The 27901-nt window shown below is 41.7% G+C and overlaps 1 protein-coding gene across 2 annotated transcripts; it reads left to right on the top strand.

The window, feature by feature from the left end:
* Positions 1–27756, top strand: reep5 (receptor accessory protein 5). Of its 2 annotated transcripts, none has more exons than XM_028602376.1 (6): positions 1–24; positions 8013–8202; positions 8461–8554; positions 24112–24250; positions 24868–25036; positions 27439–27756. In XM_028602376.1, exons 1-6 carry the CDS (start codon positions 16–18, stop codon positions 27486–27488), a joined length of 651 nt encoding a protein of 216 aa, XP_028458177.1. In that variant the 5' UTR covers positions 1–15; the 3' UTR covers positions 27489–27756. The 2 variants fall into 2 exon arrangements, with proteins under 2 accessions (XP_028458177.1, XP_028458178.1); XM_028602377.1 differs by lacking the exon at positions 1–24 and adding an exon at positions 7804–7844.
* The last annotated feature ends 145 nt before the right edge of the window (positions 27757–27901 follow it).

Genomic DNA, 27901 nt, shown 5'->3' with positions numbered 1-27901 from the left:
GCAACACGCACGGAGATGAGAAGGGTATGTATGGACTTATCCAACTCTAGGGGTTATGGTGAATAAGCTATAGTCCCAGTAAGTTGGCGTGTTCCTTTTAAATATTTGCATTTATGCCAGCAGAGTTGTATTTTGCAATGTCATCAATGCAAGTTAGGGTGTGGCTGCAGAGGGCTCAGTGTTCATATGACCTCATATGTGCCCCTATTTTAGCCTGTCAGGAGATATTCCTCTAAGGTAGGCAGTCGTTCTTCAGCAGCTCTAAAAATCCCTAACCTGACCATAAGGTTGCCTAACCTCAATAACTCATAACCTCAAGGATTTGATGGGCAGAGTTTTTTGTGAGAGTACACAGTGTGGGAGAACGTAATTCCTGTAAGACTGTGGTCAGGGGTAAAAATATCCATTTCTTTTTAATTATTATGCACCAGCTGCATCAAGCTAGAAACAGTTACTCTAGATGTACGAGACCACATTTACTTCCACTTACCTTCACAGTAAATGTGCATTAATATTCATGGGAATATTTTTGTGAGAAAAGGTGTTTAATATTTATCTTCCTCCTTCTGTAAAGGGCCTGATGGAAAGCTAACCGTTTCTACTTGTGATACATTGGGGGAATTAAAGAATTCAACAGGGCTGTGAAAGATAAAGATGTGATTTCAAATGTTATGTAGATTTAAACGTAGGAGCTTGTGGCTTTAACAAGGTCTCCTTCTCTAATAGATTTGTTGTTCAGATGCGCAGGGTTCCTTTTTTTTTTTTTTTTTTTTTTTTTTTTTTTTTTTAAAAAAAAAACATCCAAACACTTTGATGTTTACAATATGCAGAAAGTTATGGACAACAAATACAGGAGAATAATTAGAAATAATGACATTTGCAACATAAATTAATGCAGAAAAGCACAAACTGTTGCATATAAATTCCCCAGAATGCAGGAAATGTGTTTTGATGCTCACAATTTTCTGGTGGAGGACCCAAGACCCCTCATTTATAATTTGTCGTAAAGTTTATTTTCAAGAAAAGGAGGGATGTCATAGTATTGGGTTAAGTTGGTCACATTTCTAGTAAACAGGAAGTAACAGGAGAGTAATGACAAAAGAGGCTAATGCTGCTTTCAAGCCACCTTGGAATAACAGGCACCGTCCCCTGGTTACGTTGTTTTTCCGACTGGCAGTGTTCACATGAGGCCTGTACTACGAAGCAGGATTTGGTGTTAACGAGTTAACTTAAGGCTCAACCCAGGATTTTCTGTACTACGAAGGTGGATCAGTTGAGAGAGAGAGATAGAGACCTGTAAAACCGTGTCGGTTTTCTTCATATTTATGGAGAAATAACATGCGGCACTGGTAGATGTTTGCGATTGGTCATGTTGTGCAAACACTACCTCTTTTGTGAACGTGTGCGCCGCTGGATTGGGAAACCCTGAGTTGACTGAACTAGTTGATAACCAGCGTCGTAGTACAGGTTATGCGGGACCGTGGTGGTTAGGTGAAGCTGGATTACTGAAAGAAATCCAGGACAAGTTGATCTTGCTTCGTAGTACAGGCCTATGGTCAGGATGCGTGTTCTTCTTTGATATTGCCGTTTGGCATAACAACTTTTTGCATGACTGCCACCAACGGTTGCCCGTAGCCTAGAGCATCAGAGGCCCGTTCCAGAAAGCAGGTTTAGTGAAAACTGAGTTTGTTAACCCTGAGATGAGGAAAACTCTGGGTTTTCCGTTCCAGAAAGAGAGGTAACTTAACCTCGGAGTCAGTTACTATGGTAACTGAGTCTGTGAACCTAACCTAGTCGGGAGCAGGGTTTCTTCAAGAAACCTCTCAGTCTCCTCCCTCTGAGAGGGAGGAGAAATTCATTCATTCAGTCTGTATCAGGCGCATTTTAATGCAGTATGAATGCATGAATAAAAAACGTTTTGGTAAAATAAAATATTTTTTTTCTCAAACTTGTCATGTCGTTTTGTTGACAATCCCATTGATAAAAAAGCTGTATTAATTCAGTTTACGTCGGTATTGAGTCCCGACTATAGATGTATTTTTCATTTCCACATAACCGATTTGAGAGGTGTTTTTTTTTTTTTTTTTTTTTAAATCACAGTCCATTAGATATGTAGATACCTTATCCTTCCTCATATAACTAACCTCAACCATCGTGGACAGGCTTTAACATCCCAGCAGATTCTTTTTATATCATTACGTTTTTTGCAAACAGCGGTTTTCTTTACAACTGCTTACTCACCTGCAGGATTGCACCTAAATGAAATTATAGGTGTAATACAATTCCAGTTTTCACCAGTAATATAAGTTAACTTATATTACTGGTGAATGCATTCACATGTATTAATTTCATATTTAACTGATTAAATATGAAATTAATACACTGAATGTGTACGCATTGACTCGAGCAGCAATTTTCTCCCACACTAATTCTCTCTTTTGCTGCAGCAGCCGCTGTCTTGATTTTTTTTTTTTTTTTTTTTTTTAAACGAAATACATGTTCAAACTCTTTGTTTGTGCGCATGAGTATTTCCGCCAACCCGTTTGTTTGTGGTTGTTACCATGGTGAATCGTAGAATCATGGCTCCATTCATACTGCCTTTTGTGCACGCGCGTAACCCTGAGTTAACCTACTCAGAGTTGATTGAACCAATTTATATCAGCTGTTCTGGAACCGAAAACTCAGTTTCCCATCTTGGGGTAAATCAACTCAGACATCAGGGTTAGACTCAGAGTTTGTTAAACCTTCTACCTGGGACGGACCCCAGGTGTGTGAAAACATGGATGCCACAATAACATAAGATTCTCTGTTTTCTTATGTGAGCATCCAAACAGCACATCGCCAGGTGTGTTTGTGTTATCTGCAGGACAACGAATGGGAAAAGACACAGATGTTTTTTTTTTTTTTTTTATACATAGGCCTATTTATGAATAATTTTAAAATGTCTGTGTATGTTTATTGGCAGAGGAATTTGTCCACAAACGGTTTATTATCAATGAAATATATGTTCAGTGAACCAAAGTCTCCTCCATCAAATGTCAGTTGTCAACAACTCGTCACCAACTGGGGAACTCTGGTATCAAAATCCAGCCCGAGTTTCCCACCTTTGATTCCCACAGGACGTTACGTGAATGGTGACGTTTTCACTCGGAAAAACGTTTTTCCGATGTCCATGAATGCACGGTAAGTCCCTACCCTTCCAGTGGACCTCATGAGGTCCTGTTGATCCGGTTTGAATTGAGCAATGAATTAGGCCTACACATACAGTGCTTAGCATAAGTGAATACACCCATGCTAAAGTTGACTAAAAGGAGGAATAAAAAGAAATAATCTTTTGGAGTAAACATAAGTCAGTACACCCCTATGTTAAATTCCCATAGGCAGACATGTTTATTTTTAAAGGCAAGTTATTTCATGGATCCAGGATACTATGTATCCTGATAAAGTTCCCTTGGCCTTTGGAATTAAAACAGCCCCCCCACATCATCACATACCCTTCACCATACCTAGAGATTGGCATGGTTTTATTTCAGTTAGACGAATAGCTGGTTTGATTTGCATTGAGAGATGATTTTATGGAAAGTACCCCATGCCAGAGTATAAAGAGAGAATATACATTTTATATTAAAATAAATAAATTTTATAAAAATAATAGAATAAATCAGAATACAGTCCCAAAATGCAAAAATATTGGAAAAATAATTTTAAAACAGACAACTTAGTAGAAACATTATCTGTAGGCCTATACATAAAACAGTATACATTAACAGAAACAAAAAAAGGACAAAACTCATCACAAGAAAGGAGAGTATTCAATGTCCTCATTTAGTTTAGATTCAACATGGCTTTCAATTGGAAAATCCAAAAAGTTTCTCTCTGTAAGAGTCATTTAGGACAATCACCCCCCCTCCATGAAACTTACCGAGTACTTGCTGGATGTGGGAACAAGAAAGCAATTTTAAGATATGCCCTGGGGCTCCAATAACGTGGTGAGCAATTGTCTTTTAAAAGGGATACTTCACACATTTTGCATTAAAGGTCCCAAGGCATGAAAATTTCACTTTGAGGTTTTTTAACATTAGTACGAGTTCCCCCAGCCTGCCTATGGTCCCAGAGTGGCTTGAAATGGTGATAGGTGTAAACCGAGCCCTGGGTATCCTGCTCTGCCTTTGAGAAAATGAAAGCTCAGATAGACCAATCAGGAATCTTCTCCTTATGAGGTCATAAGAAGCAAGGTTACCTCCCCTTTCTCTGCAGAGAGAGAGAGAGAGAGAGAGAGAGAGAGAGAGAGAGAGAGAGAGAGAGAGAGAGAGAGAGATCATGGCTTTCAAACGAGCAAAGTGGCAGTTGGTCAAGGCCACACCCCCACCCACCACCTTGCCCCCCCCCTCTCTCCTCCTCAATAGCTACAGACACAGAAATGGCACATCCTAAGGAAAGCTCATTGTGGGACTGGCTCTAGTGGCTGTAATTCTGTACCAAGGCTGAATTTCGGGAAAGAGACTTCAGATACAGTATTAGGGGACCATTAAGGTCTATATAAAAGAGACTTCAGATACAGTATTAGGGGACCACTAAGGTCTATATAAAAGAGACTTCAGATACAGTATTAGGGGACCACTAAGGTCTATATAAAAGAGACTTCAGATACAGTATTAGGGGACCACTAAGGTCTATATAAAAGAGACTTCAGATACAGTATTAGGGGACCACTAAGGTCTATATAAAAGATACTTCAGATACAGTATTTGGGGATCACTAAGGCCTACATAAAAGCATCCAAAGAGCACCATGTCATGGGATCTTTAAGCTTTGTATCAGTAGAAACACGGTAGTATTTTTGAATGACCGTGCTTCCCTCCCTCATGTCCCCCTGAGACGAGAGATCTCTGTATTGTGGGTCTGGAAAAAATATCTACGATTTTTGCGTCATCGTAGATTTTTTTGACCAGAGGCAATGGACTACAGCCAGTAGTAGGAGCTACTTCCGCGTGTTTTCAACCAGCCCATAGGGGGTTGGACTGTTGTCTTTCTCTGAGAATTGCCGAAGCAAAACGAGCATCAGCCATCTTCAATCTTCGCTAAATTTTAGAACAATAATTATGCATTCAAACTACCGCACACGTGTACCACTGGGATACACTGGTACAGATCAGAGAATATGCAGGAAACTTTATTACAGACGGAATACTCAACACACTACGCAAGCTTCACCCGCCTGCTATGGAGACCAGCGGTGTTGCTCGATGCCTCTGGCCGGTAAAGGAACATCATCAGCAGGGAACGTTGAACGAGTGTGCCGGTGGAAAGCTAACGCTAGCTGGCCACCTGTTCTATCAATCCTGCTTGCAAGTGTCCGCTCATTAGACAACAAACTGGACTACATCCAACTTAAACCAAACTCCCAATGCGAGTTCAGAGACTGCTGTGTTTTTGTTGTTGTGGAAACATGGCTGAACAACAGTGTACCGGACTATCCAGCTACCAGGCCGGCTGCTCTGTTGCCGGCTAAGACTAGCTAGTGGAGGTGGGCTGTGTTAACACGGACTGCCTGGTGCAGAAATGGGGTGCTTGTATCCAACTAACTGCTAACTGCTGGTGGAGTTTGCGACTGTTAAATGCCGACCATTCTACATTCCACGCAAATTTACGGTTGTGTTTATACTCTGTGTTTACAGGGTTTACAGCCCATAAGCGCTAATGCTAGTATACATGTTAGCTGAACTTTACGGAGGATATAATGTGTGTGCAGTGCACTAAATGTAGCCTGTTTCAGATGTCGTTTTTATATAATGTCGTTTCTATATATTTTAATTGTGTAACCACTTGAGCCACGGTGAAACATTGTTTCGTGTATATGGTTGAAATGACAATAAAACACACTTGAGTTGAGTTGACTGTCTCACTGTCTGTCTGTAAACGGTAGGTGTGGCTTGGGAGTAGACGCTAAAGCAGCAAAGCAAGTGCATACTGGGATTTAGTGTCTTTCATCCACATGAGCCAAAAACACATTTTCTGGCTTTTCTCTGCCTAGGAGCCACCAATTTCTAAAATAATTTCAAATTTCTACTACATAAGTGACCTAATTCTTTCCAACGGTGAAATATCCCTTTAATCATAGACCGTTAATATTAATGGACAAAGCATCCGGTTTGGCAAAGTGCTGCAAATGTGGAAGTGCCTTAAACCTGGATTCTATCTGAATTCCAGCAGGGGGAGACTCCTTAAAGGGGTGATAGAATGCAAAACCGATTTTACCCTGTCATAGTTGAATAACGACAGTTGGGTGGGTAAATAGGACATACATAGAACCTAAAAATCCCATTGACACCTCTTTCCTCTGCAAATCTCACAATTTAAAACTGCCTCTGAAAACGGGCGAATTTGAACAAAGCTAAAAGTTGACGTTCCTCCTTATTTGGCTCTACCTTCTATCTTTGTAACGCCCCAAAACAAAAATGTTAGCTTTGTTAACACCTTAGGGAGCTTCATTCAAACTGTATATATACGATAGTTATGCCGAAAGTGTAGCAACGATCTTTTCCCATAGGGTTAAATGGGACACATAGCCTAGCTAGCAGCTCCTCCTAAGGAGACCCCTAAAATTCACAAAAATGCATTAAATTGAAATCAGACACAATTGTTAGCTTTGTTAAGACCTTAGGGAGCTGTTATATAAGTGGTGTGATGAAATTCAAACTGTAAATATACTCTAGTTATGCCGAAAGTGTAACTAGCTGCGATCTGTACACATAGGATTGATGGGACACTAGCAGCTAACAAAACCCCTAATGTTCCCAAAAATGCATTAAATTGAAATAGGACACCATTGTTAACTTTATATGACCTTGGGGTAGCTGTAATATAAGTGGCGTGACGAAATTCTAACTATAAATATACTCTAGTTATGCCGGCAATTGGCAGCCGGAGCTCTGGTAGTAAGTAACCGAGAAACACTGGGTATGGAGGTTGCCGCTTTCTCGTCAGACTGTGTGGAACTCCTAGTGGAACTCCTAAAGTCCGACACGTCTTACCAAATTTGCAATTAGCCATACGTTTTCGTAAAATGGCCCATTTGAGCTTTACATAGTTGATTTTATCGCATAAAGTCTCAGAAGTGAATTTAATAACGAAATAGTAGACAATGTATAACTTTGCAGTGTCTGAAATATGAGACCTGCTGTCTCGTCTCCAATGTGTTTCTATGTGGTTTGCTCAAACTAATCAGTGCGCAGCTCATCTAAATATTCATGAGCATACCATATTTGGAAGAAAAGCTCTTGTTACAAATAGGGCCATATTCACAGGGTAGTTAAGGGCCTAATAAAATAGCATTCAGGCAGTTTTCAGCCCAACCAATGTTACATACCCTATTAGGAGACCTTAAGGAACAGTGTGAAATACCCTATATAGTCATTCTATCACCCCTTTAAACCTGCATTCGATCTGAATTCCAGCAGGGGGAGACACCTTAAACCTGCATTCTATCTGAATTCCAACCAGGGTGCAACACGTGCGGTTGCAAAAGGAGTTTGGTTTCTGTAGCAGTCTATGAGAAAGTGACCCACTTCTCACTTGATTTATTACCTCAGTAAAATTTTCATATTGAGTTTATGGTCTCAATCGCTAGTTTTAAGTGTTCTGCAACACAGAATGATGTTCATTTTTTGAATTATGGTCTTGTTGATTTTAAAATCGGTGATTAAGCAGGAGGTGTTTTAGGGCGTGGCTATGATGTGATTGCCAGTGTGTAAAAGTAACGTCTCTCTCGTCTAAAATCGTCACATCCGCAACCAGGATGGCTACGCCGTAACGACTCATAGCAGATCTCCACAAACCAATGGGTGATGGCACACATGCTCTGTACATTCATATTATACAGTCTATGGTTTTAATTGATTAAGTTATCAGTCAAATTCACAGAATTAAATAGACCTCGTGCTTTTATTTTGAAAGTGTGCAGTTGGAGGCTGTATTGTCCATCCGGTCCTGTATTGTCCATTGGGTTGCAGGCAGCAGCAGCCTTGTCGCAGTTTGACTCAACTCATTTCGTAAGCAGCCTCGCTAAAGAAGGAAGAGCAGCCATGGCGCAGGGGCTCAAAGACAGATTTAATAAGTTCCTCCATGAAAAGAATCTCATGACAGATGGGCTGGCAAAAGTCGAGGCGAGAACCGGAGTAAGCAGGACGTACATCGCTCTGGGTGAGTGTGGACAGAGGCGGGGAGGGAAAAATCGAGGAAACGGCGAGAGAACAAACGCACCACAGAGGAACGAGTCGGCTTCATTTACCTTTCGTCATAAGCTAACTAGAGAATTTAAACATTGTTCTTGATTTGGTCAGTAGTAGCTCTTCATAAGTAATAGTAGAAGTTATTTATTTGAACTGTGCAGTAGGCTGTAGTAAATATTTGTGGGGTGGAAAAAAAAATTTGATAAACCTCTGGTGTGATTTGTTGCAGCTGTCATCGTCATCATCGCAGTGTACCTGGTCATCGGTTACGGAGCCTCCCTGCTGTGTAACCTCATCGGCTTCCTTTACCCAGCATACATATCGTAAGTGGCTTATTATTAGCACTTCTGTCAAGGAGGGGCCGCGCACACACACACACACACAAATAAGAGTAAGAAAAGAGCAAGCATATTATAACCGGGGGCTCTGGGGATCGTCCCACAGAAAAGTTTCAGCATCAGACAACACTAAGAAATAAATCCGTAGAATAACAGAAAAGGTTCTGGCAGCTCCTTACCTGGACTTTGCCTGGGAAGTAAAAAACGAAAAGTATATGTGTACCTACAGTTAAAATACGGAATATTTTCTGTTAGGCCTTTATAAAATTCTCTCATACAAAGCTGCTCAGTTAGTACACTTCTGAAAACGTTGGGGGGGAAAAAAAACTTCAGAAATGCTGGAGAAAAAAAAAAGGCACAAAAACATTGGCTCACACATGCACCGACTTCACAGTCTTACCCCCCAACCCCCGGACTTTCTTCTACCCACCTACTGTGCAATATTTAATACTTTTGATAATATTGATAATACTGTGCAATTTCATTACTGTGCAATATCTGTATACTGTGCAATAGCATTAATCCACACTGCATATCACACTGTATATAAAACCATATTTATCTTTTTGTTTATATATGTATATACACATAACTGTGTACCTTACCCCCCCCCCCTTTTTTTGCACTACTTATTTTATTCCATGTTAAATTTCTGTTACGTACACGTTGGCACTGGAAAAGGAGTTGCATTTAATCTCGTACATGTGTATATGTACATAACAATAAAAGTCATCCAAAAAAGTGACAATGTGGACATAATCTCCAATCCAAGACAATCATATCTTTTGAGGGGGACAAATCTACCTCTTCTAAATATTGGGGGGAGGGGAGGGGGGGTGGACGAACGACGACATAGCCCTTTGCATCCACCCTTAAATCTCCGCCCATGCCGACACCTCTAGCTTCCAGCTGATTTCACGTGTTGGGCGTGATGGCGTTTGTAGTTTCATTTAGCCCCTTGCTAGCAGCCGCCTTTTCTTAGACACGTACAACCTTTAAAATTCATGAGTTGGTACTGACACGATTCATGTCGTAGAACAAAGTGGTAAACTCTCCTAAACTTGTGTTAACCACAGACCTTTCAGCCATGTGACCAAAAACTCATGGGCTTTGAGACAAGGGAACTGGAAGTGCAAAAATGCTGACTCATTGACGACTCATTCAGCGCTCTGTTGGTATGAGTGTAACAAAGACTGTATTTCCCAAGCATCAAATAAAAAAGAAATAAAGAGTCGGGGCGGCCATTAGCTCATCTGGTAGAGCGTGCGCCCCATGTAGGCTCAGTCCTTGCCAGCGGCCCGGGTTTGAGTCTGACCCAATTCCCTTTGCTGCATGTCATCCCACCTCTCTCCCCCATTTCTTGTCTGGAAAATGTTCTTAGAAATGTCTCATGATATATTGTCTCTAGAAGTGTTTTATTCAACTTTTGTTTTTGTTAAAGAAGGAAAAGAAAATCCAGATAATCAATGCTATCGAATCCCAAAACTTCTAGAATCACAATACATGAAAATCACAATACAAATCCAATCAGCGCTCATGTGTTGTGGAAGAATCAAATTGGGACAAAAAGCATATTGTCCCAGCTCTAACAACAAATGAGGTATACTTAACATTTTTGGCGTGAATGCTGTCCAGTTCAGTCCTTTCACCTGTTCTCCATTCTAGAAGTGGCTAGAAAGTGATGAGCGGCGATTAGTAAACAGCCTTTCCCACCACGCACAAGTTCTCTCCTATAGAAGAAAAAACAGCCTCTATGCCTTCAACTGCGTCATACATTTTACAGCTTCTTTTGGACCTTCAATCGCTGACATTCCCTTGCCCTATATTTTGCAGGCCTACATAAGCATGCTCTAAAATACAGTGCATATGACATTATTACAACCCACAGGTTTGTCAGTGGGTTTTCAAGTTCCAGACTTGATTTAGCCATAGCCTTGTCTCCCTTAGTAGTACAAGCATTTTGGCATTAAAGGCCCTGGACACTCACACAGGTGTTTTGAGTTAATGTGACTGATTGGACCTATCAGGACTGTGTGGGTGTGGTTAGACTGATTGATTGACATCGTCCAGAGTTGCTTGTTTGCTTTGTTGCACCTGTTAGGGTGGGACAAATGACACTTTTGCCATTCTTATTGGTAGATGATTTGTGACCTTATACATTTCCATCCAAGCTCTAGCCCACCTTCAACCTGTTCAGAGTTTAATCAGCCAGAAGAACTGAAAACACGTGTGGGTGTTCAGAGGCTTTGAAGGCTCAGATTGTGAACAAGTTTGAACCTGAGTATGTGTATTGAATACAGCCCTGCCCGTTGATGTTTCATCACTAAAGACTCCAGAGTAAGACCAACCCTGCTGGGCAGTTGTGTGCAAGGTTCCCAGATAATAGGTTCGTTGGAGATGAGCGTCGCTTCGCCTGTAAAGTGGAAGAGAGCAGGCGGCGGCAGTTGTTTCCAGCAACCTGCAGTGTGAACAGGAAGTCAAAGAAACACTCACATCCTGTTAGTTCTGATTCCGATTTAATAAAATGTTATCAGACCCATATATCAGCTTGTACATAGTCTCCAGTTGTTTTTATTATGACAAAGTAGCTGTCAAAATGCTCTACATGCGATCTGTTGCTGATGTTAATAAACAACAGACTGTAGATGATCTGTAATCTGATCAGATTTAGTCTCTCTGACTTCTAAATGTAGCCATCAGCCACACAACATGTGGTCTGTACAGAATAAGCCTTTAAATCAGACAAATGGCAGTTAAAATCCCTCCAATTCAAAATCAATACAAGTTTATATAAAACCTCATCATGTTGAGTCGATTGTGAACCAATCAGCTGTTAGATCAGCTGAGAGCCAGGTGTTTCCCAGCATGCCCTGGGTCTTGCAGTGGCTGGAGAGCAACTGCGGCGCCTGGCTCTAAAACCTGCGGCCGCCTCATGAGTTGTCGTTGCCCACATGTGCATCAGATGTCAGAGCAAGTCTGGATCAAGTCGGACACAGATCTACCCAGCATGCATTGGACGCCGATCGCCGGTGATCGATTCTGTGCAGGCCTGGCTCATCTCGAACGAACTTACTTAGTAACATGTGAAGCAAGCAGAGTTTTTTGTCATCTTTTCTTATCATCTCTTACTGTATCCTCTGATTGATATTGGGTTGTAATGACAAAATGCCCTGTCCCTAAAACAATTACCATTATTCAGGAAATTAAGACTACATCTACACTGCTACGTTTTGGTTTAAAAATGAATATCTTCTGCTATGTTTCCCCCTCTCATTCCCCCTGCTCTGGTGTTTCCCCCTCTCATTCCCCCTGCTCTGGCGTGTCCCCCTCTCATTCCCCCTGCTCTGGCGTGTCCCCCTCTCATTCCCCCTGCTCTGGCGTGTCCCCCTCTCATTCCCCCTGCTCTGGTGTTTCCCCCTCTCATTCCCCCTGCTCTGGTGTTTCCCCTCTCATTCCCCCCTGCTCTGGCGTGTCCCCCTCTCATTCCCCCTGCTCTGGCGTGTCCCCTCTCATTCCCCCCTGCTCTGGTGTTTCCCCTCTCATTCCCCCTGCTCTGGTGTTTCCCCCTCTCATTCCCCCTGCTCTGGCGTGTCCCCATCTCATTCCCCTGCTCTGGCGTGTCCCCCTCTCATTCCCCCTGCTCTGGCGTGTCCCCCTCTCATTCCCCCTGCTCTGGTGTTTCCCCCTCTCATTCCCCCTGCTCTGGCGTGTCCCCCTCTCATTCCCCCTGCTCTGGTGTTTCCCCCCTCTCATTCCCCCTGCTCTGGCGTGTCCCCCTCTCATTCCCCCTGCTCTGGCGTGTCCCCCTCTCATTCCCCCTGCTCTGGCGTGTCCCCCTCTCATTCCCCCTGCTCTGGCGTGTCCCCTCTCATTCCCCTGCTCTGGTGTTTCCCCTCTCATTCCCCCTGCTCTGGCGTGTCCCCCTCTCATTCCCCCTGCTCTCTGTCCCCTCTGTTTCCCCCTGCTCTGGTGTTTCCCCCTCTCATTCCCCCTGCTCTGGCGTGTCCCCCTCTCATTCCCCCTGCTCTGGTGTTTCCGAGCCCCTAAAGCGGAGACATTAGGAAACCCTTCTGACCCGTTTTGGTTTGGAATCTGCGGGGTTGTGTTGCAGTCTCAACGGCCGCGAACGGAGACCTTTGACAACACCGACACCGACGCCAACGTTTCTCCTCCAGATTGGGTCTTATCGGTCACCACGTCTCGTTCTGATACTAAGCTACTAATGTTACCATGGCAACTACCAGCAGTGGGCATAGTCTCCACGCTGCCTCCTGTTTATGTCCAGTATACCAGAATGTTGATGAGATATGAGGTTTGGGCGTTTTAGTTTAAACAGAGATTAGTTCTTCTACTGGAGATAAAAACACTTGGTGCACGGAGATCACTTTTAACTCAAAACTAAAAAAAAAACAACCAGAAATGTAAATGTAGCCTAAGTGTCTCTTGATTTGTGCATAGGGCTGCTGGCAAGGTGTCCCTTATTTTTTCATATTGAAGGTGGCGACCATAGTAACCATATTGCTGTGAAACTAGAGACCTTAGTATTTCTTCACTGTTCACATGCTCCAACATCTTTTCCTGACTGATATATAACTTGTGGCACCCAGCCTAACATTTCCCTCTGGGGCCGGTACGCTGAGTTTTGAAGGCAACAGACGGGAGTGTTGAGAGGATCTTGCGGACACTGGAGCCATTTGTCAGTTCTGGTAGTTGGACTATTAAAGCTGGCAGTGTGCTGTACTTAAACACTGTGGGAGCCTGTGACTGAAACAGAGAGGTGCTTTTATACAGCAACACACAAGCCTAAGGGAGAATAGAAATGCATGATAAAAAGACTGCTATTAGAAACAAACTTCAAGCAAAAAACTAAATACTGCTTAATGATTATGTTTTGACCATTATTTTAACAATGCCGCTGTGTGTTTGACAAGAGGGAAGGTTAACCATAACCAACAGGAACTAGAGAACAGGAAACCAGCGTGTGTCTCTGTAACTCTGTATGTTGTATACTTGTAACTATTAATATGGGCTCTGTTGAAACAGCACACTTGGTGTTTTAAATAGCCGTGTTAAGAAGAACAACCTTTGTAAGGAATTTAGGGACTTATTTTAGCAAAATGACAACCTTTTTATTATTATCTTACACTTACTCAAAATAGATTTAAATACTCTAATAATAATTAAATTAATGACAAATATAAGGTACCTGTTTGCATTAGTTTTTCTGTTATAATGAACAAATTATTATAAATAAGACAGACCAAAACAGTGTTACATTGGGTAACAGAGAGGAAAAGATGATTTTAAGAAAGAAATGCTTGAAGATAAATTATTGGTCATTGTCAACGGAAATGTTGCATTTATAATTTACAGTGATTGGAGCTTATTGACAGAGGATATCTGTACATGTCTACAGCTGGCATACTAGTTATTTCCATCATAGCATTGAGTCTCATACATAATTAATATTTACGGTGATGGGACAAGAGTATAATGCGTCTGAAGCAATAATACATGTTCTGCTCGTCTGCTTCCACTGTTACACGTCACTGTCCTGCTGCCTTTAGATTCAATATTCTTTATTAATCCCGCAACAGGGAAATTCAGACTGTAAATTTGACTGAAAGAGACAATTAAATTGTTAATCGCAATTATTTCTGAGACAATTAATGTACAGCAACATTTGGAATTGTTCCAGTTCTAGCGGCGCCTTCTTATAGTACGTGTCCATATACACGTTTTCCTGGGGCCTGTTTCACAAAAGCAGAATATATAAATCCAGGATAATTGATAAAGCGAGGCTTGACCTAGTCTAATCTGTGCATCCTGGCTTGGTGCGTTTCACGAAGGCCAAGCCAGGCTGAGGAGGAGAGACTAGGAGCTGAGGAGGAGAGACTAGGAGCTGAGGAGGAGAGACTAGGAGCTGAGGAGGAGAGACTAGGAGCTGAGGAGGAGAGACTAGGAGCTGAGGAGGAGAGACTAGGTCGAGCCAGGCTGAACTAATTCAGATAGATGCGCGTCCACGGATTTCCTCAAAAGACCGCGAGGTCGATCACAGATTTCCTGATGCCAAAATGGAGAACACGCATTGTAGATAGGCTACTTTATACAGAGTGAGCAGCAGCTTCTTGTGGAAGTATGACGACGTGAAACACAGTATTTGTATAAAAAGAAAAGAAACACGGCCGCTGTAACGAAACAGCGAGAGAAAGTGTAGCAGACGATCACGGACCGACTGAATGCGTAAGCAGCCTAAATATAAACATTAACTGACCTCTGCTCTGAATGGAAACCGTCATAATCCTACCATTCAATGATTAGGCTACTAATCATTTGCCCAAATTACCAGTTGTACTATTTGCCTTAAAAGTAATCAGAAGATAACATTACTCAGGAAATTTACCATGAAGATCCATTTTCTATAACGCTAGAATATGAAGCGTAAATATCTCTTTCACTCTGTTCCTCTCTCTGTCTTTCTCACGGGATACAATATAAATGTCCTAAGTCATATTAACTTCCACTGCTCGCTTTTAATGCAAAGTGTACAACTGTTCGTTTTTGCAAATGACAGTGAATCATTGAATGGTTTCATTTAAGAGCAGTAGTTCATAAATGTTTATTTTTAGACTTTCATTCAGTCTGTCCGCTATTATCTGCCACACTTTTTTTTGCGTTTGTTTTATTTTTTTATAGAGGACGAGTTTCCTTCTCTACATATTATATGCCTTGCTCCCTCATATATATTGACATAGAAAACAAAGACACTGAAGAAATTGGACTCTAAAATCTAGAAACTATAAAGATAATTAAGTGATAAATTCCATGCACACTATAAACATGAATGGAACAGAGTATATTCATCAGTTAGTTCCCCCCAGGCAAAATATAAGGTCAAAAACCATTGAGGTGTCCTCTCCCTGTTGTTCCATGAATGTACAGTAGCCTACATCATTATATAGTTACTGGTCCAGTGAACTAAGACTATAATTTGGGAGGATTGTACAATTACAATATGTTCTTAAAATTGTACAATCCTCCCAAATTATTGTCCCAGTTTACTGGACAACACAAATTGTGTGCTAAGAATGCCAAATACAATGTACATGGAAGAGGAACAAACATGATCCTTATTGTTAAAGAATTTAAAACAAAATTAATCAACTAAAATAATTCAAGGGCATTGGTCAACTATAGAAATGTACATCATTGTATGTATTGCCCTTAGTAACAGACTTCATTTAAAACACATTTGAAATGTTATCAGCCTTTTCTAATTATCTCAACAACTGCCATAATATATTCATCAAACTTCTAACAACAATATGTGAACAGCATTCATACAGCAATATAACAGTAACAATGACTGTCACATGAATAATTATTTAAAAAAAAATAATGGTCACAACTTTAAATAATATCAGTACTTAAATAAACAGCAATATGCACCTGTTGTATTTTAATCCAGGCTGATAAGAACAGGGTAAAACCACTGCTGGGTGATCAGAAAAGGCTCCAGGATTAAATAAATCTTGGCTGTTAGCCTGGTCAGGAACAGGCTAGCTGTAGAGACTAAATCTCCATGGTGATTTATGTGCCTCCGCTTTCATGAAACCGAATCAAGGCTTAATTCATCCAGGATAACTGGGAAATCCCGGCTTAATCCCTTATCTTGGTTTTGTGAAACAGGCCCCTGGATGGGATCGCCCCGCTTCCAAGCATTGCTCGCCACCAGTTTCTCTTCACTGACCACTGACGAGCAAAGAAAACAGGCTCCGCCCTCCTGCATCTGCGATGGCTGCACCCGATTGGACAAACATGTCACGTGGGGCTGGCTGCTCCCGAATTTCAAAACCGGGCATAATGGTGGCTCGTTCGGAATACGATCCCTTATTTTACGAAAATAGTTAATCGGAACGTGTTTCTGAAAACAGTTTAAGTGAGAAATAGGCTGCGTAGTTGCTGAATCTGTCTTCATTTCAGATCGACAAAGGTCAGTTTAAAAGATTTTCCTCAGATTTTGAGAGGTGGCTCCTCGTTGTTGTTGTATTAGAGAGGAGGCACAAACGACCGATATGGTTGTATGGTTTGGAGGACTGGTTGTGCCTTCAGATGGCTGCAGGGAGTTAAAGGGCAATTACACACTTTATGCTCCGTTTTCATGGGTACAACTCAGTGCTATAATGTCTTCTGTAGCTCCGGGAAGCTTGGTAAATTCTGAGAAAATAACCCTGATGATGTCATACTGATGTCATGTCAAGATTGAGCTTGGAGACACATAACAGGAAGCCTGTGTTACAACCTGGAGATAGACCTTATGGGTAATGTGGTCAGCGTTAGCTTGTGTAATGGACATTAAAGTGGACCACGTTACAGAAGAAGCTGTCCTGGAGCTCTTACTTCACCCACGTCTCTTTAGTTTTTATTCAGTAACTATCAAGGTCATAGTTAACGCTGAGTCACCCGCGGTCCCTTGTAGTACACCTTTTATTTACCTTTCAAAACATCCCAAGAATGTTTAGTTCAGCACAGCCTGTCACTGAAATTGGTACTGCAGTGATAATGAACATTTGATGCTGCCCTAAATGTGTCAACTGGTTCGAGAGCTTTTTAAATCCTCATCGTTACCGGTAAATTTACTTCAGTCATTTATTAATATGACATTATACAGCATGACACCATAATCGCATAACCAAATCATGATCGGATGATTCATCACATGATTTCCTCATTCAATCATCTCATCATGATCAGATAAGGGAAGTTACTGTCAGGAACAAACCAACTTGTCTTTGCACTGCCTTATTTGAAGAAAGAAGCTCTTTATTAATGAATCCCTCTATGAGGAAAATCTATTTCTTAGGCCAGCAGTGTAATGCAATGTGCTTTGGCTGTTAAATGTGCTACTGCAGATGCGAACAGTTTGCTGGGGACATAATGTATTACAGAAACTTCTTAAGTCTTGAGTTAAGACAAGAAGAGTATAAGTTAGGATTTTTCCCAGTTTGGTATGACCGAAATAAATCCTCGCTAACTTTAGGAATCCTATCTTATCTCAGGTTAGAAAATCCTAAATACTCGATCCAACATCGGTTATCAATTTACAGTAAACGTTACCTAGCAACTCATGCTACTATTAACATCTCGCCGAGCTAAACAACTTTTCAGTTGTAACTGTTTTTGCCATTGAAGCATAGATTGAAACTAGGGATGCCAATTTAGGTTTTTATTTCTTAACGATAGCCGACCCTTGTTGACCGACCATCTGTTAACCAACAGTCTAGGGCTGCAACTAACGATTATTTTAATAATCGATTAATCTGTCGATTATTTTTTCGATTAATCGATGAATCGGATAAAAAAACAAAAAAGCATTAATTAACATCAACTCAATACATACATACTTGTTGTTTTAGTTAATAGTTGTGTAAAGGTAAGTAACCCATATAGCAGATACAGACAGACACACACACACACACTTATTCATTAAATTATTACCATCATTGTAGTAAGTGCAAGTTAAGTTCATTTATACGCCACACACTAATATATTTGTCAACAATAACTGATATGGGACAAAGCACATAATATATACATGACAACAGATTGAAAAATCTATGGGCCAAAAAAGGCGAGTGAATAAAACCGTGTCTTTAGTCTTGTAAACTATACCCCCCCTGCTTTATTACTGTTATTACCGAGCTAACGCTAGCTTGTCATGCTAGTCAGCTGGATAACGAGTAAACAGCAGCACCAGAAGAGCTCCTGGAGGGACGGTACGTTCCTCCCTCCAGACCGGAACAGAAGTAGGATAGTGTAGTGACTTTACCCTGCTGTTGAACTCCCTTCCTCCTCATCAAGGACTCCAACATGTTTACGTTTAGGTGCTGACTCATCACCGTGGTGCGCCCGTGCCATGCCATGCCGTGTCGCTTTTGCTTATCTTGCAATTAACACGTTTTTGATTGATTTAGTGTGAAATGCTCCCACACCTTGGATGACTTGGGTCGTACTGATTTCTCTGCCTCCGCCGAGTGTTTCAGAACAACGTTACGGGTCTCTCCGGTCTCTCTCCGTATTTCCTCTACCCCCGCTCTGCTCTTTTTTCTTTTCCTCAGATCTGCGCTGCTCCGCTCCGCGCTCAACTCAATTTTTTTTTTATCTCCGTGACTGGGTGGCATAATAGTTGCGCGACACAACAAATCGATAATTAAATTCGTTGCCAACTTTTTTAGTAATCAAATTTTATCGATTTGTTGTTGCAGCCCTACAACAGTCAGCTGACCGCTTGTTGGTCCCAGGTTTGGACATACTTTCTGCGCGTCTGTGGACAGCTGTGGACTGGTACACTGGTCACGTGTATGCGTGTATGCATTTTTGTGTCCCGCAATGCAACCGCTTGCACTCCCACCTGACCAGTTCAAATCCGCAGCTGTCCGGACGCTGAGCGGATGTTGCAGCCTTTCTCCACCGCATCCACCAACGTGGGCGCGAGAGACACAAACTTAGCAGAACATTTTTTTAAGACCGCTCAACAGTTATCTTAAAGTTCGGAGAGTTAAAGATTCTGGGAAGTTGTTTAATACACTTTTCCTATCTTTGGTTAGGATAGGAACATCAACTTAAGAACTATTCACCTGGTATGGCTTCTTTCTTAAATCCGGTCCTAACCCCTAATTACCATGGATACCAAACAGGACTCAGACAGGATGTTGATGGTTTCAGCTGACTGTTCTTAGTCAGATGAGGGTAACCAGTGTTTGGTTGCTGTGTACTGTTAAGCATGCACGCAATATTGTGTATCCACAGTAAAGAGAGTGGCTTCTGTCTTTGAACAGACCTACATACAGATGCAGAGGCACAGGTGTGGATGATAGATCACTTGCCAGTGCAGTGACTCCGGTTCTTGTTCACAGTAGAAGAGTAGAGAGGGAGTGGGCCGAGGCTGGAAGCTGCTCTAGTTTAGTTTGTGTCTCTGTTTGACCACAGCAGTGAGACTTTAAAGCAGGCAGGGTTCAATAAACAGCTGAATGCGCAGCTGTTATGAAAGTCATATCATAGTTTGTGTAGATGTTTCTGAGAGTCTGTCTAAAAAAACGGTGGCAGCCCGGTAAGCCCAATTTATGGTCCTGCGGTAAATCGACGCCGTAGGTACGTGGAGACATGGACCCTAGCCTGACGTGCACCTCTCGCAAAATGTGACCACACGTCGCTCGGCTGTGGCTTGGTGGCGTTGCATCTGCCCGCTCCAGATTTCTCACCGTAATCAGAAAGAACAGGGGAGACGCTTTGTTTCTCTCACTAGGACTCTAGAGTCACTACTTGCTCTTAAGCTAATCACACACACACACACACACCTCAGGCCACTTACGTCGGCTACGGGAAAAGCTCTGCGTGGAACCATCAATCAGCCTTAAGACAGACAGCTCGCTCCATCTGGTACTCAAACCTGTGAGATGCTGACATACTGCAATTTACAGTTGACATTAGAGGAAGTTAAAACCATGCTGAGGTTCAGTTTAAACCAGGAGATTGTCACAGTTTACAGAATTGCAGGTTAGGACCCCAGCGAAATGGAAGAGTCAAGGATGGCAGCAGGGAGTTTCAATCATATATTAACCAGGGACACTAAGAAACAGGCAGAGCTTCTTGACACCAAGTGACGACGAACTGACAGCAGACAAATTACATTTATTTTACTATATCTCTTTACATAAATATTTTCTTCTACTAGTTCTATCAGACATACATTGCAATGCCCTCTGTAAATTGACAGTATTACATGGCTATGCTGCCGCCTGCTGGTAGGGGCAGTAATTACAATTTGACCTACTTTCATGACGCCGTAAAGTCCAGACTCAATCAGATGTCCGTGATCTGTGACGACAGTACAGTGGAACGTTTGCCTTCAACAGAGCGACAGTAATAACCTAATATACCATCATTACTGAGATTAAACTACATTCTCTGTTATATTTGCACTGAATAACGCATTCAATAAATAGAAACATAACTCTTACAGCGCCCATGAACAGATGCTCACACATAAAATGGCACCCTCGTTAATTAGCCTACTATTGCTAACTCATAAATCCTGCATAACATGGTCCCGTACCTACAGGACATCAGACTTACTTATTGATGCACAGCAGTGTCCAACTTAGTCCAATGAGGGGAGAAAGGAAAGTGTGACAGTGTTCCACGCTAACGGCTCGTTCATCGGCACAACCCTAGCAGACCGGTGGCAGGAGGGCTGATGAACAGGTGAAACCCATCAGGGCGGGACATGCCAATCCCAAAGGGAAAACACACAAGGCAGGAAGTGAAACAAGACATGACACAAGGGAAATGAACCTACAAAATAAAACGTGAAACTAAACAAAAGCCAGGATGTACAGGCATAGATATCATCATGTGGAAAAATCTGTGATAATAACACATAATAAAATCACAAATACACAAACACTTCTGTACAAATGTATGACACCGCGGTATTTAAAATCTGTATGAGGCAGACAGACTAAACTAACTCGGACAGGATTTCTGTTCTGTCAAAAAAGACATCTGTAGTCCTTGCTACAGATGAAAAATTTGAAAGAGCTTTCGTTTCTGAAAATATTGATTCTTTGGATGTCTGCGAAGGGCAGTTGTCCTGTAAACACTGCAGAGAAGAAGTGTCCTGAGCAGAAAAGCGGCAGCATTGGCTCATTGCGTTGCATGATGTTGGGTTGGGCTCGTCGGTAAGTACTAGCTCTGTTTTGTAAGGGTGTGACTTTGACAGCAGAGATTGTGTTTTGCTTCCCATTTCTCACCAACGGTGTCATTTAGTTAGTTAGTTAGTCTTTTCACACATCAGAATAACAAACGGTGCTTTCAGGGGCCGTGGTAGTGGAGTTTAGCCAGAAAAAGTGAGTGTCATGCGGCCATGACAGTTAAGTTTAGGAAAAAAGATGGTGGTTTGGAATAAAACACTCCTGAGGAACGAATGAGCGTTTCCTGGGTGAAAGTTAGGGCTGAACGATTAATTGCATTTGCAATAATATCGCAATATGTTTAAACGTGATTTCCTAATCGCAAAGGCTGCGATTTGGTCACATGACTCACAAGAGCAAATCAGTCTGCACTCCGCAGAGAAAGCATCAACTTGGCACGCTAACGCTATGCCGTACCTTGAGCAGATTTCTGTCATTCAAACAACTCTTGAGTTGTAGTTTAAAACTTGTAATGATGAGATTAGTGGTTAGCTCCAGTTAGCGGTTAGCTCCGGTTAGCCAATCGGCGTTGGTTTTCAGGCAGGTTTAGGTGGTGATAGACAGATGGTTTATCCAATCAGCTAACCAGTATTTTCAGACAGTGGTAACCCTAATTCTGTTAGCTGCTCACTAATGCTTTTTTCTTTTGGATCATTCTTTTGGAATATGGACCGGGAACCTGAAATGGGGCCTTTTTATTCCTGAATTCTTGTTACACAAACGGCAAATCTCCTTTACCGACATGTTGCTTGCATTCTGAGCTAAAGAGCTATGCTTTGCCTGCTTGTGGTTGTATTTTCATACGCTTCGTTGATCTGATTGGTTGGTATCACCAACATAGGTGATAGACAGATGGTTTATCCAATCAGCTAACCAGTATTTTCGCCCCTTTCCAAAAGTTCTCCAATGGAAAGTTCCCAGATGGATATGCTGAGCAAATGCGAAGCAATCCATCTGGCGGAGTCAGGTTATTGTAGACCTACATCAGCATCCAAACTCGGTGGATCAAACGTGTTCGCGTGGCTCGCCTTTTATAGTGCAAGAAAGCAGCTTGTTTCTGACCACTGCTGTTGTTTAATCACGTCCATCGCGTTTATCTAATTCAAAAATGGTGGTCACAAGTTTCTGTTCGTCTTGTTGGTCACGGTACCATGTATACTCTAACATCAAGAAATAACCCAGAACTGCTCCTCTCCCTCACCTGGGCCAGTCAGGTCACATCCAACTCCTGATCCCAGCATAAGTCTCGGTCAGAAGGACTATACAGCCAAGTAGAAGGACTATCAGAACCTAGTCTGACCCGGCCCTGTCCCAGCTCCAGGACTGCTTCCAATAAGAACATGGTTGTGTGCAATATGTTACAGAACAGAGCCCTTTGTTTATTGTTATGATTTCATCTTGCTTGTATGCTGCACAACTTACATTACAGCAGAGGTGTACAACTGAATGTGTACTCAGAGTTCAATGTTCCTATACTAGTTCAATTAGTATAGTAGTATTTTGTCTTTGAATTGTTTTTACTTGAATACTTAAATTTTAAAGAAAATAAATAAGAACTGTTTTCATTCAACATTGTGCCCATTATTATCATCAGTGATTAAGTAACTCAGACTTTTAGAAACACATTTTTAAAGGATATCGTCTAATTATCGTTATCATCAAAATCTGAAAAAATATTGGGATATTTTTTTGTCCATATCGCCCACCCCTACTGCTCAGTAAAGCAAGAGATCACCGGAAAAGTGCTTCTAATAGCCTTCACTGGTCTCCGTCCAGAGACACAGGGTCTATTGGTCCATTATATACGGTCTATGCTCTGAGCAAGTGCAACATTGACGCTGTCATGCACACAGCACGCAACTTCATGAGGGGAGGGAGGGGCTGGAGGTAGCTCCTTTCTGTGCGCTGTAAAAGAAAATACACTGATGTATATATTTTATTATTTAACTGTCTAGTAAAGTTCAAAGACAGTGTTTAAAAAGTGCAATCCACATGTTTGCATATGTTTATGTAAATAATAATTAAATAATCTAAATACTACCAAGTGTGGTAAAGCCACATTTGTTTTTATATTTCTGCAATCTGCACTTTAGTTTGTGTGATTTGTTTCTGACTTTCATATGAATGTTTCCACCAGGCTTGGTCAGTGCTCAATATACTACTGTGATTGAAGTAGTTAAATAAAAGATGTCATTCATATAAATTCATGCATCACCTAATTTCATCATCACATCCAGGCCTGGCCTCCAGGAAAGAACAGTTGGTTTAATTTATCTAATCTTGTGGTGTTCATACTATACAATGATTTATTGTTTGTCTTTGTTGAATAATACAGAAGACAAAGAGCTTAAAAAATAATCGCATATTGAATCGCAATATTTTTGAAAAAAATCGCAATTAGATTATTTTCAAAAATCGTTCAGCCCTAGTGAAAGTAGCTTTTTTCGCCGTGAAGTGAACTCTGCTCTCCGGCTTGAACACGCTGTTTTATGTTGACATGTTATTTCATTCTGAGATTATTTTCCGTTGGATATTGAAGTTCATAAATAAGTGTTTTGGCATGGCTGGTCGAGTGGCTCTATGTCCATGGTACTGGAAGGGGGATTTCATTTGTGCATGTTTTTTTTTGTTTTTGTGCATGATCAAAAAACATCCCCCCCCCCTTCTGCTTTTTTCAAAAAAGGGCACCCTGTGGACAACCACATGCTGGCCGACATTTTCAAGAGTGTGGTTAATGTTGACTTTTATATATCCAACCATCTCTTCCATGTTGCTCCTCTCTCTTTGCAGGATTAAGGCCATTGAGAGTGCCACCAAAGACGATGATACCAAATGGCTGACATACTGGGTGGTGTACGGACTCTTCAGTGTGGCAGAGTTTTTCGCTGATATCTTCCTTTCCTGGTTCCCATTCTACTACATGGGAAAGGTAATCCCGCCGGTGTATTTTCTGTGTTTCAGTCAATGTGTTGTGCTGAAAAATGTATTCATAAAACTACTGCTACATGGAGTTGAGTGTGCAGCATTCCCCTGCTGGACCAATGTTGTTCCCATCAGTCACTTAGACATAAAAACCGGGAAATAGGGTCCAGGTTGAAAAAAAATTTAATTGTTTAGGTATGTTACGTTTGACCTCAGCCGCGGACCAAAAATAAATAAAAATGTGTATGGCTGGGGGGCGCAGCTGTGTGTGGCTGGTGTCCAACAATGGACTCTGGCCATATTGAGCACTGCTTCATGTGTCTGTGTGTGTGTGTCTGTCTGAGAGAGATTTCGAAAATGTGTGTGTATGTATAATGTGTGTGTATGTATGTGTGTGTGTGTGTATATATATATATATATATATATATATATATATATATATATATATATATATATATATATATATATATATATATATACCGTTGTGACCTTTCACAATAACAGCCCAACTTAAATTCACTCAGCCTTTTGCTAATCAGAATCTCAATAAAATCTAAAATAGTTTGACCTGTAATGTAACTGTGATGTCCCGTTTTGATGAGAGACTCTCGTCTTCTTTCCCAGGGCGCTTTCTTGGTGTGGTGCATGGCTCCGACTTCCGCCAACGGATCAGTCATGATTTATAACCGGATCGTTCGACCATTTTTCCTCAAGAACGAAGCCAAGATTGACGACGTGGTGAAGAACCTGAAGGACAAGGCGTCAGAAGCTGCTGACAAGTTCAAAGATGAGGGTGTGTGAAGCGACACATTGTGTAGTGTTTACTGTAAATACTGGAGTTTTAAGTAAAAGGGCAACAAAAAAGGGTCACAAAAAAGTCAAACAACTGTATATGAAAATATATCATTAACAGTAGAATAGTAAGAGAAACAAGAATGTATAATAACTCACTTTGTGACTTACTGTACATTTTTGCTCTTTGTGCAAATCTCAGAACCCAGTTTTTGGCTGACAGACTGAAACCTTCAGTGTGTTTACATCATGGATGTATTAAGAGAAGGTTAACATGCACAGCAGTAACTGGGGTATTTGAATAACCTGGTTCTGCCAGTTCTCCCCATATACAGTGGGGGAAATAAGTATTTGACCCCTTGCTGATTTTGCAGGTTTGCCCACTTACAAAGAATGCAAAAATCTACAATTTTAATCATATGTACATTCTAACAGTGAAAGACAGAATCCCAAAGAAAATTCCAGAAAATCACATCATATGAATTTATTAAAATTGATAACCATCTGATGAGGAAAAACAAGTATTTGACCCCCTGGACAAACAGCAAGTATTCTGGCTCCTACAAGCCAGTTAGTCTTTCTTTAAGACACAGCCCCAATCCGAACCAATTATCTACATCAAATACACCTGCCTCACCTCGTTACCTGTATAAAAGACACCTGTCAACACCCAAACAACCAGCATCCAACATCACCACCATGGGCAAGACCAAAGAGCTTTCTACGGACATCAGGGACAAGATTGTTGATCTGCACAAGGCTGGGATGGGCTACAAGAGAATCGGAAAGCAACTTGAGAGAAAAGATCAACTGTCGGTGCAGTTATCAGGAAATGGAAGAAGCACCACACCACCGCCAACCTCCCTCGGTCTGGGCCTCCACACAAGATCTTGCCTCGTGGGGTGTCCCTGATCATGCGAACGGTGAGGAATCATCCCAAAACCACAAGGGGGGAACTGATGAATCAACTGAAGGCAGCTGGGACCACAGTTACAAAAAGAAACGGTTGGTAACACACTACGCCCGTCATGGATTGAAATCCTGCAGCGCACGCAAGGTCCCCCTGCTCAAGAAGAAACATGTACAGGCCCGCATGAAGTTCGCCATTCACCACCTGGACGACTCAGAAGAGGCCTGGAAGAAGGTGATGTGGTCAGATGAGACCAAAATAGAACTTTTTGGCCTCAACTCGTCGAGTTTGGAGGGTAAAGAACACCGAGTACAACCCAAAGAACACCATCCCCACCGTCAAGCATGGTGGTGGCAACATCATGCTTTGGGGTGCTTTTTCAGCCAAGGGGACGGGACAACTCCATCGTATTGAGGGGAGGATGGATGGGGCCATGTATCGTGGAATTCTGGACCGACATCTCCTTCCCTCAGTGAGAGAGCTGAAGATGGGTCGAGGATGGGTGTTTCAGCACGACAACGACCCTAAGCACACCGCCAAAGCAACAAAAGAGTGGCTGAAGAAGAAGCACATCAAGGTTCTGGAGTGGCCTAGCCAGTCTCCAGACCTGAATCGATTGAAAATCTTTGGAGGGAGCTTAAAATTCGAGTTGCCAGGCGACAACCTCGGAACCTGAATGATTTGGAGGCTGTCTGCAGGGAGGAGTGGGCCAACATCCCTGCCGAAATGTGCACAAACCTTGTCACCAACTATAAAAACCGTTTGACATCTGTGCTGGCCAATAATGGCTTTTCTACAAAATATTAACATGCTGTTTGTCCAGGGGGTCAAATACTTGTTTTTCCTCATCAGATGGTTATCAATTTTAATAAATTCATATGATGTGATTTTCTGGAATTTTCTTTGGGATTCTGTCTTTCACTGTTAGAATGTACATATGATTAAAATTGTAGATTTTTGCATTCTTTGTAAGTGGGCAAACCTGCAAAATCAGCAAGGGGTCAAATACTTATTTCCCCCACTGTACATGAGCGGGGGAGAACGGGAAGAATAACAGAAGTAACTCTACCTCCGGTACAGTAGGTGGCGCTCTGCCGACACACAACTGGCTTTTTCTTCCGGTTGACCTATGTCAAAATTTCATATTTCACATTAATTAAATTTTATTTATAGTATCAAATCATAACGAGAGTTATCTCGAGACACTTTAGATAGAGTAGGTCTAGACCACACTATACATTAAAAGCCTTCCTCCCTTTTCTGTGCGGCTTCTAATGTGAAACATTTGCAGGGAGTGTTGAATTTCTCTAAACAGTAGCTTAGCATCAAACAGAAAAAAAGTAGAAGGTCAGGCTGTTGGTAGCTATCTGACTCTAGATAACAAAGTGTGTGTGTGTGTGTGTGTGTGTGTGTGTGTGTGTGTGTGTGTGTGTGTGTGTGTGTGTGTGTGTGTGTGTGTGTGTGTGTGTGTGTGTGTGTGTGTGTGCGCACAGCCAAGAGAGCCACAGCAAACATCATCTTTGAGGAGAAGAAGAGCTCCTAAGACGGCGGCTTCTGGAGCCAACTCTGGTGCAGAGAGAAATGTTGCCTTGAAAATGTTTGTTTTTTAGAGATCTTGTTCAGTATGCAATCTTAATCTTCATCCAACCTGTATTAGATGTTATACGTGTCACGTGGAGCAATTGAAGCCATTTCCCAGCTCAATTTACTTATTTAACTTTGCCTTGTTGGATGGCTTTCAGGTAACGGTCTGCTCGCCCTGACGCGCTTTAGGAACCAAATAAAAACCAACTCAAGTGGTTCTTTGATTCTTTCACTCTCTTGTGTGTGATTAAACTGAAAAAAAAGACTTGCTGTGAATAGTGTGCAACATATTTACCCCAACACCTTCTTATAGACCAGAGGCCTACATGAGAATTGGAATGCATTACTTCTACTGCAATTTCCACACTTTGC

This window comes from Perca flavescens, chromosome 16 (assembly GCF_004354835.1).
Source record: "Perca flavescens isolate YP-PL-M2 chromosome 16, PFLA_1.0, whole genome shotgun sequence".
In the NCBI taxonomy this organism is placed as follows: domain Eukaryota; kingdom Metazoa; phylum Chordata; class Actinopteri; order Perciformes; family Percidae; genus Perca; species Perca flavescens.
Note: the sequence above shows the minus strand (reverse complement) of the source record. Positions and strands in the feature narration are given on the sequence as shown.